The following is a 16,638-nucleotide window of genomic DNA, read 5'->3' as shown; positions in this document are numbered from 1 at the left end:
TCTGCAAATATGCACTATTAAGCAAACCTCTCTCGCAAACCTGTAAGAAAAAAAAACAACATTAAATCTGTATACACAAAAAAAGGACATCCTCAAAAAAACACAATGACAATTGAAAAGGAATAAGAATACAATGTAGCTAAAGAGCAGGGTACTGTAAATAAGTAAATGCTGGATAATTAAAGTAAAACCTCACATTTGTAAATATACAATTATATCCCTTTGTATCTACCCATTTGAACAGACTATTTGTACTGTATTCAATACACATATAACCTTTAGAATAAAATAGCTCTCCCCTCACCTAAGAATGTGCTCATCAGATGTCAGTTCTTGTTATCATTAAACTTGATGATGAACAACATCTCTGAGATGTTCTTCCCTCATCTGAAGTGTTTGGCCCAGTTCACATCTCTTTGATTCATGCCCGATTCCTCCAGAGATGCATTATTTACATGCTATCGTCATACACCATGATGTCTGTCATTAACATATTTCAGTGCATGGGGACATAGGATCCTGTTGCAGTATTTGTTGAAGCAGTTAGTTTGTGAAAGCATTTATAAGTGGCTAATAAAAAAGAAAGAAAGTTATAAACCCAGAAAAAACGACTTAATTTAATTCTTATGGTTTGGCTTGCATCTAATAATATAATATGATTGTTAAATTACACAGTTTATAGTAGAATGGGATCTTATAAGAAACTCAACTATTGAGCCTATAGCCTAAAGTTGCTGTTTGACCACATTAAAAAGTCAGTTTTAAGACGCATTAGTTTCTTGTTAACAAAAAACCCTTCTACATTTAGGCATTTCTGTAATTATTTTGATTACTAATGAAATATGTGTTCTGTTCTGTTAAAGGACAAATGTGAGTAGCAGTGAATTAGTATGCACAATACCAGGATCCTGAAAAGCTTCAGCCATCAGTAGTTGCACTATTTATATCTATGCTTTTCCTACTGATATGTCAACATTGTCTGTATCATAAAGGCCTAATGCTGCTGCTGAAAACATTCAAATGCATCAATCATGTTTGGACACCTGGGGGACAGAAGACCTCCTTTAAGTTCCTTAAACACGTTATTAACTCCATCCATCCATCCATCCATCCATCCATCCATCCATCCATCTTCTCCCGCTTATCCGTGGTCGGGTCGCGGAGGTAGCAGTTCCCTCCAACCTGGTCCTAGGTCTACCCCTCGGTCTTCTCCCAGCTGGACGTGCCTGGAACACCTCCCTAGGGAGGCGCATAGGTGGCATCCTTACTAGGAGCCCGAACCACCTCAACTGGCTCCTTTCGACGCCAAGGAGGAGCGTTTCAACTCAGAGTCCCTCCCGGATGACTGAACTTCTCACCTTATCCCTAAGGGAGAAGCCAGCCACCCTGCGGAGAAAACCCATCTCGGCCGCTTGTATCCGCAATCTCGTTCTTTTGGTCATGACCCGTCCTTCATGAACATAGGTGCGGTAAAGCGACTGCAGTACCGCTCCCGCTGCTCCGATTTTCCGGCCCATCTCATGCTCCATTGTTCCCTCACTCGAGAACAGGACCCCGAGATACTTGAACTCCTTCACTTGGGGTAAGGACTCATTCCCTACTTGGAGTGGACAGTCCATCGATTTCCTGCTGAGAACCATGGCCTCAGATTTGGAGGTTCTGATCCTCATCCCAGCTGCTTCACACTCGGTTGCGAACCGATCCAGTGAGTGCTGAAGGTCGCAGACCGATGAAGCCATTAGAACCACATCATCTGCAAAAAGCAGTGGTGCAATCCTTAGTCCACCGAACTACAGACCCCCTCCCCCACGACTATGCCTCAAAATCCTATCCATGTATATTACAAACAGGATTGGTGACAAAGCGCAGCCCTGGCGGAGGCCAACCCTCACCGGAAATGGGTCCGATTTACTGCAGAGGACCCGGACACAGCTCTCGCTTTGGGAGTACAGAGATTGGATGGCCCTGAGTAGAGACCCCCTCACCCCATACTCCTGCAGCACCTCCCACAGTAACTCCCTGGGAACCCGGTCATACGCCTTCTCCAAATCTACAAAACACATGTAGACCGGATAAGCGTACTCCCAGGCCCCAGGCTGAGTAGTGTGATGCCTCTGTAATTGGCACACACCCTCTGATCCCCCTTTTTGAAAAGGGGAACCACCACCCCGGTCTGCCACTCCTTCGGTACTGTTTGCGACTTCCACGCAACGTTGATGAGACGTGTCAACCATGACAGTCCCTCAACACCAAGAGCCTTCAGCATTTCTGGGCGGATCTCATCCACCCCCGGGGCTTTGCCACTGTGGAGTTGTTTGACTACCTCAGTGACCTCCCCCCGGGAGATTGGTGTCGATCCCCCGTCATACTCCAGCTCTGCCTCTACCATAGAGGGCGGAGTTGTTGGGTTCAGGAGTTCCTCAAAGTGTTCCTTCCAACGCCCTAACACTCCATCAGTTGAGGTCAACAGTGTCCCATCCTTACTGTACGCAGCTTGGATGGTTCCCTGCTTCAATTTTCCAGCACCTAAGACCTTGAGACCACAGCTCCCCGCTGCGGCTTCGGCAATAGAGGCTTTGAACACCGCTCACTCTGGTTCAATGTCCCCAGCCTCCACAGGGATGCCCGAAAAGCTCCGCCGGAGGTGCGAGTTGAAGGCCTCCTGAACTTGGGCCTCCTCCAGACGTTCCCAGTTCACTCATTTTTAAAATTATAAACGGCAAGGCACCCCCACCACTCTGCACTTTTATACAGCAGAAAAATTCAAACAGCAGAACCACAAGGTCTGCCCTAAGAGGGGACTGTGTAGTCCCTCTTAGGTCCAGTTCCTTTGGTAAGCAGTGTTTCTCTGTGAGGGCATCAACACTTTGGAACACAATACCAATACAGATAAGGAATAACACCTCCTATCATACATTTAACCACTATCTTAAGAACTGGCTTTTAAAGCTCCCATGTCATGCTTTTCCGGTTATTACCCGTCCCCTTGTGTGTTATGAAGGTTTTTATGCATGTGAACGGTGTGCAGAGTCAAAACCCTCAAAGTACACCCTGTAGCGAGTAAAACTCTAACACAGAAAATACCTCCCCAAAACGCCTCGTTGGAGATACGTCACTGCCCATTTGAGTCTTCCATTTAGTTCCGGGTACGGCATTATATCATGCGGTACCCGGAACGAAATGGACCAATCCCGAAGAGCTATGGCCACACCCAGCGGCGCTGGCCGCACCCTCTGCCAGCCTAACATTTACTGTTGGAAGCTCTGGTTCAGTTCACAATCGATCCAGTCATGCCAATGCCAAGGACCTGTTTCCTGAAATGTGAGGAGAAATCTGAGCTGTTTGTCCTACTGACGGAAGAACCACGACGAAGTCAGTGGTTGAAATGTCTGTTTAACACTGTTCCTTCAGAGGTTCGAAGAACGTTACTGTGTGCACGGCATTTCACAGACGAAAGCTTCCAAAACATTGCCCAGTTTGAGGCCGGATATGCACAGCATTTGAAACTGAAGGACGATGCTATTCCTAGTTTGTTTGGACCGTTTGGAGCAGGGGAAGATTCGGGTACACAACCTGTAAGTTTGCATTGTTATTTGTGTATTTATCAAACAAGACTGTTTAAATGTGTAAATGTGTTTCGGACTGCTAAGCCATTGACACAGTGCTAACTGTGCTAACTAAGTTGCTAGCGTTTCCATATATCAACTCTAATATCAGCAGATGGCCTTGCATACATGTATCTCATAGCAGGAGAATGTCTGCATTCACACACGAAATACTCATAGACAGTATACTCCGGGTGATTTGCCGTATGGTCAGTCGCGAAACGTAATTACATTATAGCTGGCGTAGCGTGTATGCTACCGAGCTAACCAACGGAGCTAGACATGGGTTTGCTCGGGAACATTTTTTTGTTATGCCAGCTACAATGAATGTAGCAGACTACACGTATAAGATTGCAATTGTAAACACGTTCTTGCTAGCCTAATATGAATCACTAGCTTTTGTTCATAGTGGTTTTATTACACTAAACAAGCCCAGCTTACTGGGCTAACGACGTTGCTAGCGTTTAAATATATCAACTACAATGTCAGCAGATGGCCTTACATGTTTGTCATGGCAGGAGAATGTCTGCAGTCACACACGGAATACTCATACAGTATATTCCGGGTGATTTACCGTACATTGTAACAGTACATGTACATACTGCATGTATAGCTAACGAGGATAGCTATACATGCTAGCGCAAAACAATGTATTCATGCCAGTTACAATGAATGACCGAACGTAGCAGACTACCCGTATAAGATTGCAATTATAAACACGTTATTGCTAGCCTAATATGAACCACTAGCTTTTGTTCATAGTAGTTTTATTACACTTCATTTATAGTTGCCGTTCCTCCGAGCTAGCGTTCATATCGTGTTAGCTACCAAAGTAAACAAAGCTAGGTTAGCATATTAGCTGGCAAGCTTACTGTGTTCATTAGATAGATGGATTAGATCAGGGGTCGCCAACACGTCGATCGCGAGCTACCAGTAGCTCGCGGAGGTTTTCCCAGTAGCTCACCAGAGGGCGCTAAAGTGCAGTTGACATGTTGAGACATATTTATTTATGTAGTATATTTTGAGAGTAAGAAAAATAGAGAAAAAGAGATGTAAGATGCAGTCATGACAACTGAGGAAGGTCCGTCAAAGAAGAAATCTAAAATATACTACTTTCATGACGAGTGGGAACATGAATTTTTATTTACGAGCATCAAAGACAAGTGTGTGTGTTTAATTTGTGGCTCGAGTGTTGCGGTGGGGAAGAAGGGAAATGTGGAGCGGCACTTCACAAAACTTCACGAAAACTTTTCAAAGGAGTATCCCGCCGGCAGTTGCCTTCGCGTTGAGAAGGTACAACAATTAAAAGCTACGCTACAAAGGCAGCAGTCATTGTTCACGAAGCCTGCCAAGAAAGCTAGCCTAGCTACAGAAGCATCGTTCCGAGTCGCTCAGTATTTGGCAAAGAACAAAAAAGCTTTCACTGATGGCGGTGTTCTTAACCTGTTTCACGCCTTCCCCCCGGTACCGGGCGGATAAACGCGTCATTTGCAGGAAACAACGTCTAAGGAATCTTAATATTGAATAAAACTATGAATGTGTTATATCCATGTAACGGGAAGAAACTCAGCTAACTGATCTTTTTAATTTTTTTTTTTTAAAAAAACCCACAATGCTAGCACTCAGCCTCTGAATTAGCCTCGATCGAAAAAACGGGACCGACAAAGGCACATAAACTCACTCAGAACTCCCTTATTACTTATCCTAGATGCACAACCAAACACTATTGTTTGGTGTCCTGGAGACACTGAATCTAACGGTGCCCACCTCAACACTCAGTGATAAACATTCGCGACGCTATCAACGAAAGCGTACATCATCACATGTGGAGCCAAGAAGCTAAACATGTAAATATATCTTACCTTGGTCAAAAGTGGTCTTCAATGGCATTAAAACGATAAAAAAACGATGCTGCAGTTAATCCATAGGTTCATCCTATGTGTCTGTGCCTTCTTTGAAATTATTTCTGATAATCCATAAGCAATACAACTGCGTTTTAGTTTCCAAACTCCAGAAGGAGACATTCCTCCAGTTTAGTTTCGCTTTCCACACGCGAAGCGGCAACATTTTTTCTTTACAACCTGTCTGGGTGGGAGCCTCCTCCTTCGATTCTATTGGCTCTAACGGTCACAAGGGTATGTCAACCAACCAGATCGAGCAAGGGGGGCCAGAGATAGGTCAAATCCACCCAAATGACCCCAGATGGCCCAGTTTTTGGCTAAATCTCTCTAAAAAGGTCAAATTTCACTTGTTTTGCATCAATCTTGATACAGGGTACTTATTATATGTTGTACTTTGGATTCCTAAAGCTTTTAGTCTACTAACCCATCATCCAAGGGTAGTTTTCACTATCTGTAAAAAATTATTTTTGGACGGACACTATAATTTACAGTTTTTTACTATGTAAAATCTGAATTTTCTTTAAAATAAAAAACATTTATATTGATTCTGACACTTCTACATCCAACTCACAGGTTTATCATTACTTTGAGAAAAGATTATTAATTTAACCCTTTTAGAAGGGAAGATATGGTCATTTGTTCTGGGAATGTCATTTTCGAGCCTGAGACCTGAAAAACAGGCTCAGAGTGGAACAGGTTAAGGGAGCGATGTCTGTTATGGCAGAGACTTTGTTCAGAGACCACAAGAGCAAGTCGGAGATAATGTCTGCCATTGATGATGTGCAACTGGGACCCAACACTGTGGCGAGGAGAGTGTCGGCGCTGTCAGTGGATGCCATGGAACAGTTGGAGCGGGACATGGTCAGGTGCAAGTGGTTCTCCATACAGTGCGACGAGTCGGTGGATGCGAGCGACACAGCTCAGCTGTCTGTGTTTATCCGGATGGTGTTTGAGGATTTTACGGCGAAAGAGGAATTTCTGACACTGCTTCCACTCAAAACCACAACAAGAGGTGTGGACGTGTATAATTCTATTAAGAATTATTTCATAAACAAAGGCGTGCAAATGGAGAAGCTTGTATCCATAACAACTGATGGAGCCCCGGCTATGAGAGGTCGCCACAACGGTTTTATCGCAAATTGTAAGTCAGATCCATATTTCCCACGTTTCCTGAGTTACCATTGCATCATTCACCAAGAAGCACTTTGTGCCAAAGTTATGGACTTCAATCATGTCATGAAACCTGTGATAAAAATAATAAACTCTATACGAGCGAAGGCAAAACAACACAGGAGCTTCAAAGTTTTTCTTGAGGAAATGTCAGCTGAATATGGAGATCTCCTTCTCCATGCTGAGGTGAGGTGGTTGAGTAGAGGGAAAATCCTACAGCGCTTCCTCTCCTTGCTGAATGAGGTAAAGCTCTTCATGGAAGAGAGAGGGGAGGACACTTCCATCTTATCTGATGCTGGTTGGGTACTTGACCTGGCCTTTTTGACTGATCTGACAGGAAAATTAAACCAGCTTAACCTCCAGCTACAAGGCAATGGCAAAACAGTATGTGACATGATTAGTGCTGTAAAGGCCTTTAAAGCAAATCTGTGTCTATATCTCCAGCAAGTAAAGGGAAAGAAATTGCATCATTTCCCCTCTGTTCAAAAAGTACTGCAGGAGAATGAAGCTGCTGCTGGCTTTCTTGACTTGTCAAAGTACTGTGACTGCTTAACTAAGCTTGGCGAGGAATTTGAGGACAGGTTTCTTGACTTTAAGCAGCTTGAGCCCTGTGCAAGTTTCCTTGCTAACCCATTCAACATCGTGGATGTTACTGACATGTCTGAGCAACTGGCCAGCCTTTTCAGTCTCAGTGCTTCAGAGTTGGAGCTGGAGATAATCAATCTCCAGAATGACATTCGGCTGAAAGCACATCAGATGGACGAAGATTTCTGGAAGCTATTGGACCCAGAGAAATTCAAAAACATTCAAACTGCTGCACTGAAACTGTCCTGCTTATTTGGGTCAACATATCGCTGTGAATCAGCATTCTCTGATATGAACTTTATCAAATCCAAATTCAGGACAAGACTTACTGATGAACACCTCAATGACTCAATCAGAGTGAATTTGTCAGGATACACTCCCCAGTACAGTGCTCTGGTGGATGCTATGCAGTGCCAGGTATCACATTAGCTGAGTCAGGAGAAAGACAACAATGCAGTGACAGACTGAATGTTTGAAGACATATGTTTGCTTGATGCAAGTTGAGAAAAGCACAAGCCATATTCCCCTTTTACATGTGAAACTAATTTGTGAAATGCTTGAAATAATTTAAATTATAGAGCTAGAAATGTTATTACAATTAGGAACGTTGCACTCTTATCTGTAAAACTGTGTACTGTAGTTATTGATGTTAAAGCAGAACTCAGTATTGCATGGTGATTATTTGTCTTTTTTTATCTTCATGAGAAAGTCAAGTTTATTCATGTTAATGTTAATGTTAATGTTTCTGCTCTTGAGTCACGAATGTGATATGTGCACTGAAATCTATATAAAATAACATGAGTAGCTCTTGGCCACTTTCTTTTTTCAAAAGTAGCTCCCGGTTAGAAAAAGGTTGGAGACCCCTGGATTAGATAGATCCACACTCCTACCACAACTACTACTAACGAATCTAAAAAAACTAAGTTTCTCTAATATTTTGTGATTTGCATTTGATTTCGTCCAGCCAGATCCTGCCGGACAATACATGCCGGGGACGGGACTACCACACTGATGCATCGTCCTAAGATGCCCCGGCTGCGATAGGCAAGATGCCGACAACGGGGAGGAATTGATGATATACCGTGTATATATGTATATTTATGTTCATTTTGTACATTTCTAAAAATAAAGTTTAATGGAAATACTTAGTAGGCCTCCTTTCTTCCCTGAATTATTTGCTCCTATAACATATCATTCATATATAGCAAACCATGATTTGATTTCTCATCAAACAGTAGTAGTTTATTACAGGTAAAAATAACTTACTCTTTGTTATGACCGGCTCGTAGGCCACAACGGAAAGACAAGGAGACAAACACAAGTTTACAAAACCACGGCACATTTATTGTGGTAAATGCAGAGATAGGTGGTCGAGGGGAGAGGATCGCCGAGTTCGTCCTTCTGCAGCCGCTTTGGAGAGAGATAGGGGCCGCCGTGTGACTCCGGGCAGCTGGGCTTAATAGCACCTCGGCTCCGGCCAGGTGTCCGTGATCGCGCTGATTAGCCTCTTCAGCTCCACCCCATCGTAAGACCTGCAACACACCTGCACAAAGGCCCTGGGGCCGTCATACTCTTCTATAACAACAGTTGTAGGTACAGTTCGGTTAGTTAGCGTATAAAATATACGGCTGTACCGACGCCATTATAAGACTGATGTTCCGAGAGCGAGCCGAAAAAAGCACTGTTAGACATGGGCGGAGCCTCTCTGGTGGTTGACTAATCAGAACAGAGTGGCCGAGCTGACCAATCGGAGCACACTAGGCTCACAGGGAGGGGGGGGGCAAGAGCTCCAACGAGTCGTTTAGTGGAGAGAGTGAATACTGCTGAATACACATACTTTACAGAGATGCTGTATGCGAAACCAATGTGAGTTTGGAAAATTGCACAGTATAAATCTATTTTAGTATACCTCAACAATGTAATTATGATCAGTGGAAATGGCCATGACATGGGCCCTTTAAGCAATCAAAAATGTGAACACTTTTAACTGTACTCCCAATCACACATGTGCGTTGAAGTCTCCCAGCAAAATTAAAGAGTCCCCTTCAGGAGCCCCATACAGGACTCTTTTCAGGGTCTCCAAGAAGACTGAATACTCTGAGCGAAAACTGGACTACCAGGTTCTCCAGGCTAAACATAAACACATCAGTAAAAATATGGCCTACAGCTCAAAATAGCAAAGAGATATTCTAAGGAGAGTGTCTCCCGGGCCGGCGTCAGGATAGGCGAGACATCCTTCTCCTCCAGCTTCTCTTTATATCTCCACGACTGAGTGGAATTTGGAACACCTGGGCAGAGGCGGAGCCAGGGGCAGACCAGGTGCACCTGGGCAGCAGGGAGACAGAAAATCTTCAACCTTATTTTCTCTTTGGTTTGAGTTGAATATCTGGCTCTTTGCTAGAAGTAGTATTTACCAGAGCTTATTTGCTAATGTTGTCAATAACCGTCATGCTGTTTGATGCTGGGCCCTGAACATTAGCAAATGTTAGAAATGTAGTTGTTGCTTGTTTACTCTTTGCAATGTGTTTGATAAAAGAGACAGAAAATGTGCCACTTGCTCAGAGAAAGAAGATACATTTGGGTTTTCTGCAATTTCTCTGTATGAACAACATCTAGTTAGAAACTAGTTAGTTATTAGTTGTCACTAGGTTAAGCAGTTATTGGAGAAAAAAAAAGACACTGTTTTGGTTAGATACAAAGATTTAAAACAAAGGACAACTGTAGGTATTTGGAGATAATTTGCAAAGGTATGTTTGTATGATGCTAGCTAGCTAACAGAGCAATTATGGCTCACTTACTGGCCAGGTGGGTTGGACATGTGCAGGTGGTTTGATATTTGCAATGGCTCTTGTTTTTGCATATTTGGAAGCTTTACTTACAGTAAGGCAAATACACCACACTATAAAATAAAAATATTAACCATTATTTAAATTGTATTAATTATCATAATACAAATAGGTAAAAAGTGTATCTTTAATATTGAATCTTAACGGCACCAATACATTCTGCTAAAACCCTCTATACCAGTGATTCTCAAACTTTTTTCAATAAAGTACCCCCTTAGAAAAAACAATTCAGCCAAGTACGCCCTGATCAGCGCAAAAACTATTTGTTAGGGAAAAAAAGCCTATATAAAGAAGTACAGTACAGCCTTGCACCATCAGTGTCTGATTTATTAAAACAACAACATTGTAACTGAGAAACACTTAAATGCTACATTTCAAATGTTTACAATCCATCACTAAATTCATGGACAACCAATTTTAATATCATGCAATAACACTAAGATGACATTAGTTGCATTGAACTGATCTTTTTAATAAGTTGCACTTACAATTTAGTGAGAAACATGGGCTTGTGCTTCACTGAGGATCTTTGTCATTCTCAAACTTCGTTACTTTTCCTAAAATTGGTATATTTATCTATTTTTTTTTCATTAACATAAAATAAATCTCACGTACCCCCTGCAGTACTCCAACGTACCCCTAGGGGTCCGCGTACCCCCATTTGAGAACCACTGCTTTATACCAGCATATTTAAAACAATGCAACCATGTCACCAGCAGCTTTGTGTGAGATGCACCTACTTGCCATGGTCAGGTTATAGATGATAGGAAAAACCAGCTGAATATTTGACTTTCTGCCCAAACTTATTGTCAGCCCACATGATTAAAAGCAGCCCTGTTTGGTGTGAAAATATCTAGCTGCCTCAATGTCAAAAAACCCTAATGCAATACTGGTACAATTGTTCTTAAGGACAATGCAGCAGAGAACTCAGATCTGGTGAACATCTGTGAAATTAAATGCACTAAAGTGGTTAAGGTTGTAGGGGAAAACTAACCATAGGACAGACTGGACAACCTCACTAGAAGCTGAAAATGTCACTTTAAGTATTTGTTTTGCTGACGCAGAGCAGTTTCACTGAGCCTTTCACAGCTGCAGGAGGGATCTCTCATATTGATCGTTGGCACTGTGATGATTCTGCCGAGTGGACACTTTCAAGTGGGCTGGGTCAGTTGTTCCAGATGTGTCTCGTTCAATGCAGTTCGTGAACTGGTGTTCAGCGTGTTATGTTGGTAAAAGCTGTGTACTGGAAGTTCACAAAGATATTCTAGAGTAGACCACCATAGTTACCACCTGCTGCATTAAAGTACACTTTAATGCATGTATTATTATGAGGCATTTATTAAATACATAATATTCTGAAATGTACCATTCTGCAAAATGAGTGCTTTTACTTTTGGTACTTTGGGGATTTTAATAGTTTTGTATTTTTACATAAATTATAGTTGAAAGAATTAGTACAAAATCAATACAAACATTTAATTCAAATTAGTCCTATTTAAGCAAGTTAGGAACTAAACATATTTTTGAAAAAACTGTTTCTATAAACATATTGTTGATATACAGTATTAAGTTGTTTAGGCTTAAAACGTGTATTCCTGTCATGCGCATGACAGGTTCATGGTTCATGTCAGTGTAAAAAGAAGTTGTTTTTGTGATTGCCTACAAAGTCTGTTAGGGTGAACATATGTTACCAGAGATAGAGAGAGAGAGAGAGAGAGAGAGAGAGAGAGAGAGAGAGAGAGAGAGAGAGAGAGAGAGAGAGAGAGAGAGAGAGAGAGAGAGAGAGAGAGAGAGAGAGAGAGAGAGAGAGAGAGGAGAGAGAGAGGTAAATATTGTTGACAGTCCATACAGGTCAGTTCTGTTCATTTGAGGACTGACAGTTAGTTTACAAGTAGCTTGTTATTGTGAAATTATATAACAGAATGGGGGTTTTCTTTTTAAATAAAAAATGAATAGGCCTACCTGTTTGTAATCACACTTCATGCTTCTGTGATTTCTAAGGGTAAGAGAATGAAAAGGAAAAAACATTTGATAAGCGAACCCTTTTGGTGCATATTTTTAGCTTTGCATCTCAGAACTGATTACCCTGAATCCACTTTTGTGTATGGCTGCTCAGATGTTTATGAACTGCAGTCCAAAAGGTACACAAACATGGTGGTGAATTGCATTCTTTTTTTTATAGAACATATAGGTAGACAGTAAAGGGTAGTGAGAGGGGAGGAGACGCAGCATGGAGTGCAGTAGGACGCAATCTAAGTACACAGGGCGCCCCCCGAGCCACAGTGCCACACTCTGAGAAAACATTACGAAAATCAGTAATCAAAGTAGAGAGATAACTTTTATGCATGCAAAATCATTGTTGTTTTTAAGAAGATTGTGAAACCCATGTAGAGTTGGTGTAAACAACATACATGTGCAGCAGTGGAGAGTGACTGTATGATATCTCCAGAGCCCGGTTAGAGAGCACGTCTCGTATCCCCTGCTTAGTGATTAACAGGTTGATTATTAACGTAAAGCTCCTGAGTCTAATTGTGCAACCTGAAGTTTGCATCTGTTTGGCAAACAAGTGTACTCTGTAGAGGGCGGCTCACTGGGGCTTGTCAGGTCTCTACGCAAGTTCTGCGTCATTAATCAGGACTGCAGGGGATTGGACCAAATCCTTGTCCAAAACAAACTTTCTGCCACTGAACCCCAGTGGATGCTAACACAGCAGATAACCTTTTTGCAGTCTATCAGACACAATGATGCTATTGCAAGATTTTTGGCAGCAGGATTTTAGTGAAATAGAAAAATACATGAAGAAGTGTCAAAACTACTAAGCTACTTTCAGTGAAGCTGAGAGCAGGGTGCAGGTGAAGTAATGTGTGCATAAAAATGCTCCTACTTATAGGCCGTCTGAAGAAAAAAAGTGTGCCCTTTTTTGGAAGAAATTTGCAAACGAGAACCCTTCTGTTTAGTGTCTATATGCTAACATTCACCAGTCTATAATTAAAGAGCCTTCTTTGATATTACAGTTTGCATTACATTGGAAGGTAACCTGTCTTTTGTGTTGTAGATACTTCACCACTTTAGCAAAGTAGGCCTACTCTGATGATGTGTCTTTTACTCATGGGGAGATGGGTTAAAAGAGAAAAGAAAACAGTAGGGTTACAAAAAGGCATTGCACTCCTGTAGAATTTTAAGCCAGATGAAAATACAGACCTGCTGCAGAAGAGATAATGTATTTTTTATTCCACCCATTCCTTTCTTCCTTTTAAAAACATTTATATTGTGTTATGCTAGTAGTATAACACAATAGTCACATGCCTGTTGTCTAGCAGTATTGAGAATTCAGAGGTCTGTTAAGCTCTTTTCTTTCTTTTTTCATTGGAATCTTTAGCCCCAACTGATGCTGCCTCACAATACATCCCTTTTATCAGTTTCAGCAATTCATAAGCCTTAACACAGTTCCCTATATAGCAAAATAAGGTGCTCCCCAAGGCTGTAAACAGACTTTGATGCAGAAAATAGAAATCACAAATGGTGTGAATAATGTACCCTTCTCATGGATTAGCAGCCTGTCCATGGAGTAACTGGTCTCTTACCTGAACAACATTTCAAATGTGAGGCCACTTTTATTAAATGCATGATTGTGCAAACTTGGACAACCGCTAGCAGCCCAGTTCCATCCAAACCTTTTAAACAAAAAATAAAATGTTCTGATTAAAATCTGATTTAAAATTGATCATAATTTGAATGTAATCAGTTGAAGAGGACCTGCTATATGTACTGTAAAGGTATTTAAGGCTCATTCTAAGAAAAAGATTAAACCTGATGATTCTTAGTTTAAGATGATTCAGTAGTAATGAAAACATGTTATGCATATTATATTTTATTTCTGCTAATAGCTCCTGCTTAATACACACTGGCCCTTTAACTCTTACTTTCCCTTGCATACACTTTGACGCAATGGAGAAAGATAGAGAGAGAATCCAGCACGTAATTCCTGTCTCTGTTAGCTTTTTCAGATAAAGCCAAATACGTACATATGAAGACAGAGTCAACAGATCAATACCTTTTACGCAATGAAGTGGTCCCGGGACCTTACAAATACTCGCAGGACCCCACAGTTAGTCATATTCAGACTGAAGGATTGCAAGCAACAACAAGACTCTTTCTCTGATTTTGCAAAGAAAAGTGAGAGCAGATTAGATTAAATTGCAGAACAGAAAATCTACAGTCAACATAGATCATATTAAATACATTCTTCAAGTGCAGTGGATCTAACTCAGCTGCAAAATGCAAGCTGTTGCTCAGTGTTCAGTGTGCACCAGCCGGGCTGCTGGAGGACTTCTGCGAAAACAGACCGACTTTTCACTGCTGCGGACCAACAAGAGTGCTCTCAGGAGAGGAGCAGCCTGCATCCGTCTCCTAAGGTAGGTTATGAATATTAGAAAATTACATATAATATATAGTAGCAATACAGTCTATATATTTTTCCCGCCGAGTGCTGCCTTTTATAGCTCATGACTTTCAACTTTTTTTCCTCATTTTTCTACAGCATTTCTGAGAGTGTGCTATTGAGCAAAGGGGAGCCTGGAGTCCAGAAATTAGGGCAGAAACGGACAGATACTGCACACAGAGGGCCTTTGAGTGTTGCACATGGGCTTGCTGTTCCTTTTACACAGGTAGGTCAGTCTCCTACCAGAGACCAATGAAAAGCAACTAAACAATTATTGTGTACCTTTGAAAAAAGTCTGTTTTTAAAAGAAAAAAAGAATGGAATTGAAATTATGTTTTCTTTTCCATCTGTAGAAAATTGAAAACCTCTCTTACGACTCCCTGATCATAAGAGCAGCCTCTGTGGTTACAGACAGTTCAAGTACTTTGCTCTCCCAGACCTCATTGGCTCTCGTACATGCCCTCACAGATTACTCAAAGGTAGGTTTTCATCCAATGTGCAGCATTACAGTATATCAACAGTTTATGATTTCCAACCACAGTCTGAGAAGAAAAATCGAAATAAATATATTGTCAGGCTTTACTAAACAACACAAAGATCATCAGTGTCCACATTGTTAGTTTTAATTGCAGCTGTATCACCAATAATTATGATTTAAATCTCTGCATCTTTTCATGATTTTACACAGAGAATAATAGCACTAAGAAATGACACTGACTTCATTTTCTTTATGTTTTTTCTTTTTGCATATGTACAAATCCAGACTTTAATTTACATTTTAAAATGTCCATGAACTGTCCCTGACTGTCGGTCCTTCTTCTGTTTGCTAACAGGCTGTGCAAACACGCATCATTGTCCAAAGACGGTATTTAGCTTCACTGGGAAAACTGTCTCCATCAGAGGAGGATTCGTTTCTGGCGGCAATCAATGCCCAGCGTGCAGAGGTTAGTTTTGGAAAATAAACCTTGATGTATACTCTAGCATTCTGGGTTTCTTAAAATGAGCTTTCACTCTTTGCAAAAAGGATAGATTAGATACATTTATAATATTGAGTGGTTCTCATCTCTGTTCTTATCTGTCTGCCCTTACAGGCAAGTGACAGGCTACAAGAATGCAAACTCTTTGAGACAAACTGGATCAATTCTGTCAATTTGTGCAAAATGGCAGCCGAGGCAGCACACTCTTCAGGTGGGTAAAATCTCTAAGGACAGCTGCATCTCTTAATGCTTAGTGAAAATTGTGAAATGTTGCTGTATTTATAAGGATGGAACAAGGAGGGGATTCAAATCACTTTTATGATACCATGTGTACACATTGGTAGAGCTTCAGTAAAAGAAAAATGATTTTAAGTTCCACATTTAATATTTTAACTTATGATAGTGTTATGTCAACCCTTGAACTTTCTTAGCACTTTGACTAAATGTGTGTTATCATCTGTGTGTTTGCAGGAGCCGATCAGGCCTCCATCACAGTGAGGGCAAGCATCCAGGTGGCCCAGTCCCAGGTGGGGGAGGCTCGGAAACTGGCAGTGACTGCAGATAAGAAGTTGGCCGAGACTAAAGCAGAAGAGATCCAAAGGATGGCAGAATATGTTGCCTTTCTAGATGGAGAGGAGCATGAGGTGCATGAGGCTTATCTACGAGAGGACTAAGTGATTCATTCATTCATTGATTTCCCTATCATGTCTCTATTTATTTTTGAGCCTGTAAGATCTATATGTGTTAGGATTTACACAAAGAAGATCAACATTTGACAAACTGAATAAAATAAGTTCTATTAGTAATTCTTTAATGTTGCATGAATCCTTATTTAAGACTATTTATTTGATTAGTTAATATTAGCAGCCCTTTTCTGATCAATGATGAAGTTATGATTAAATTCTTCTGTATATATTGGATGGCAGTGAGGGCTTATCCGACATTGGATTACATTGTTGTTTATTGTATATTTATTGTATTTTAAAGCTATCGTTTCCACTATTGTATTTTTCCCTGTTCATGTAATAGAACATTTAAAATAAATCTTTGAGTATTTGAACGTGTTTATGGGTCCTTGTTTGCCGTCATATTACATGGTCCTAAATGGCTTTG

At 41.2% G+C, this 16,638-nt stretch overlaps 1 protein-coding gene across 1 annotated transcript; it reads left to right on the top strand.

Moving 5' to 3' along the window:
• Window positions 1–14,222: 14,222 nt before the first annotated feature.
• On the top strand, window positions 14,223–16,585 carry diabloa (diablo, IAP-binding mitochondrial protein a). Its single transcript, XM_034113262.1, has 6 exons — window positions 14,223–14,522; window positions 14,648–14,774; window positions 14,902–15,027; window positions 15,382–15,492; window positions 15,640–15,736; window positions 15,997–16,585. Exons 1-6 carry the CDS (start codon window positions 14,386–14,388, stop codon window positions 16,197–16,199), a joined length of 801 nt encoding a protein of 266 aa, XP_033969153.1. The 5' UTR covers window positions 14,223–14,385; the 3' UTR covers window positions 16,200–16,585.
• Window positions 16,586–16,638: the final 53 nt, after the last annotated feature.

This window comes from Trematomus bernacchii, unplaced genomic scaffold (assembly GCF_902827165.1).
Source record: "Trematomus bernacchii unplaced genomic scaffold, fTreBer1.1, whole genome shotgun sequence".
In the NCBI taxonomy this organism is placed as follows: domain Eukaryota; kingdom Metazoa; phylum Chordata; class Actinopteri; order Perciformes; family Nototheniidae; genus Trematomus; species Trematomus bernacchii.
The sequence above is the reverse complement of the archived record's forward strand: the minus strand, read 5'-3'. Positions and strand labels throughout refer to the sequence as shown.

Coding starts and splice junctions, on each gene's coding strand:
- diabloa (XM_034113262.1), top strand. CDS start 14,386: ATGCAAGCTGTTGCTCAGTGTTCAGTGTGCACCAGCCGGGCTGCTGGA. Junction 14,775..14,901: donor TTGCTGTTCCTTTTACACAG/GTAGGTCAGTCT, acceptor TTCCATCTGTAG/AAAATTGAAAACCTCTCTTA. Junction 15,028..15,381: donor CCCTCACAGATTACTCAAAG/GTAGGTTTTCAT, acceptor GTTTGCTAACAG/GCTGTGCAAACACGCATCAT.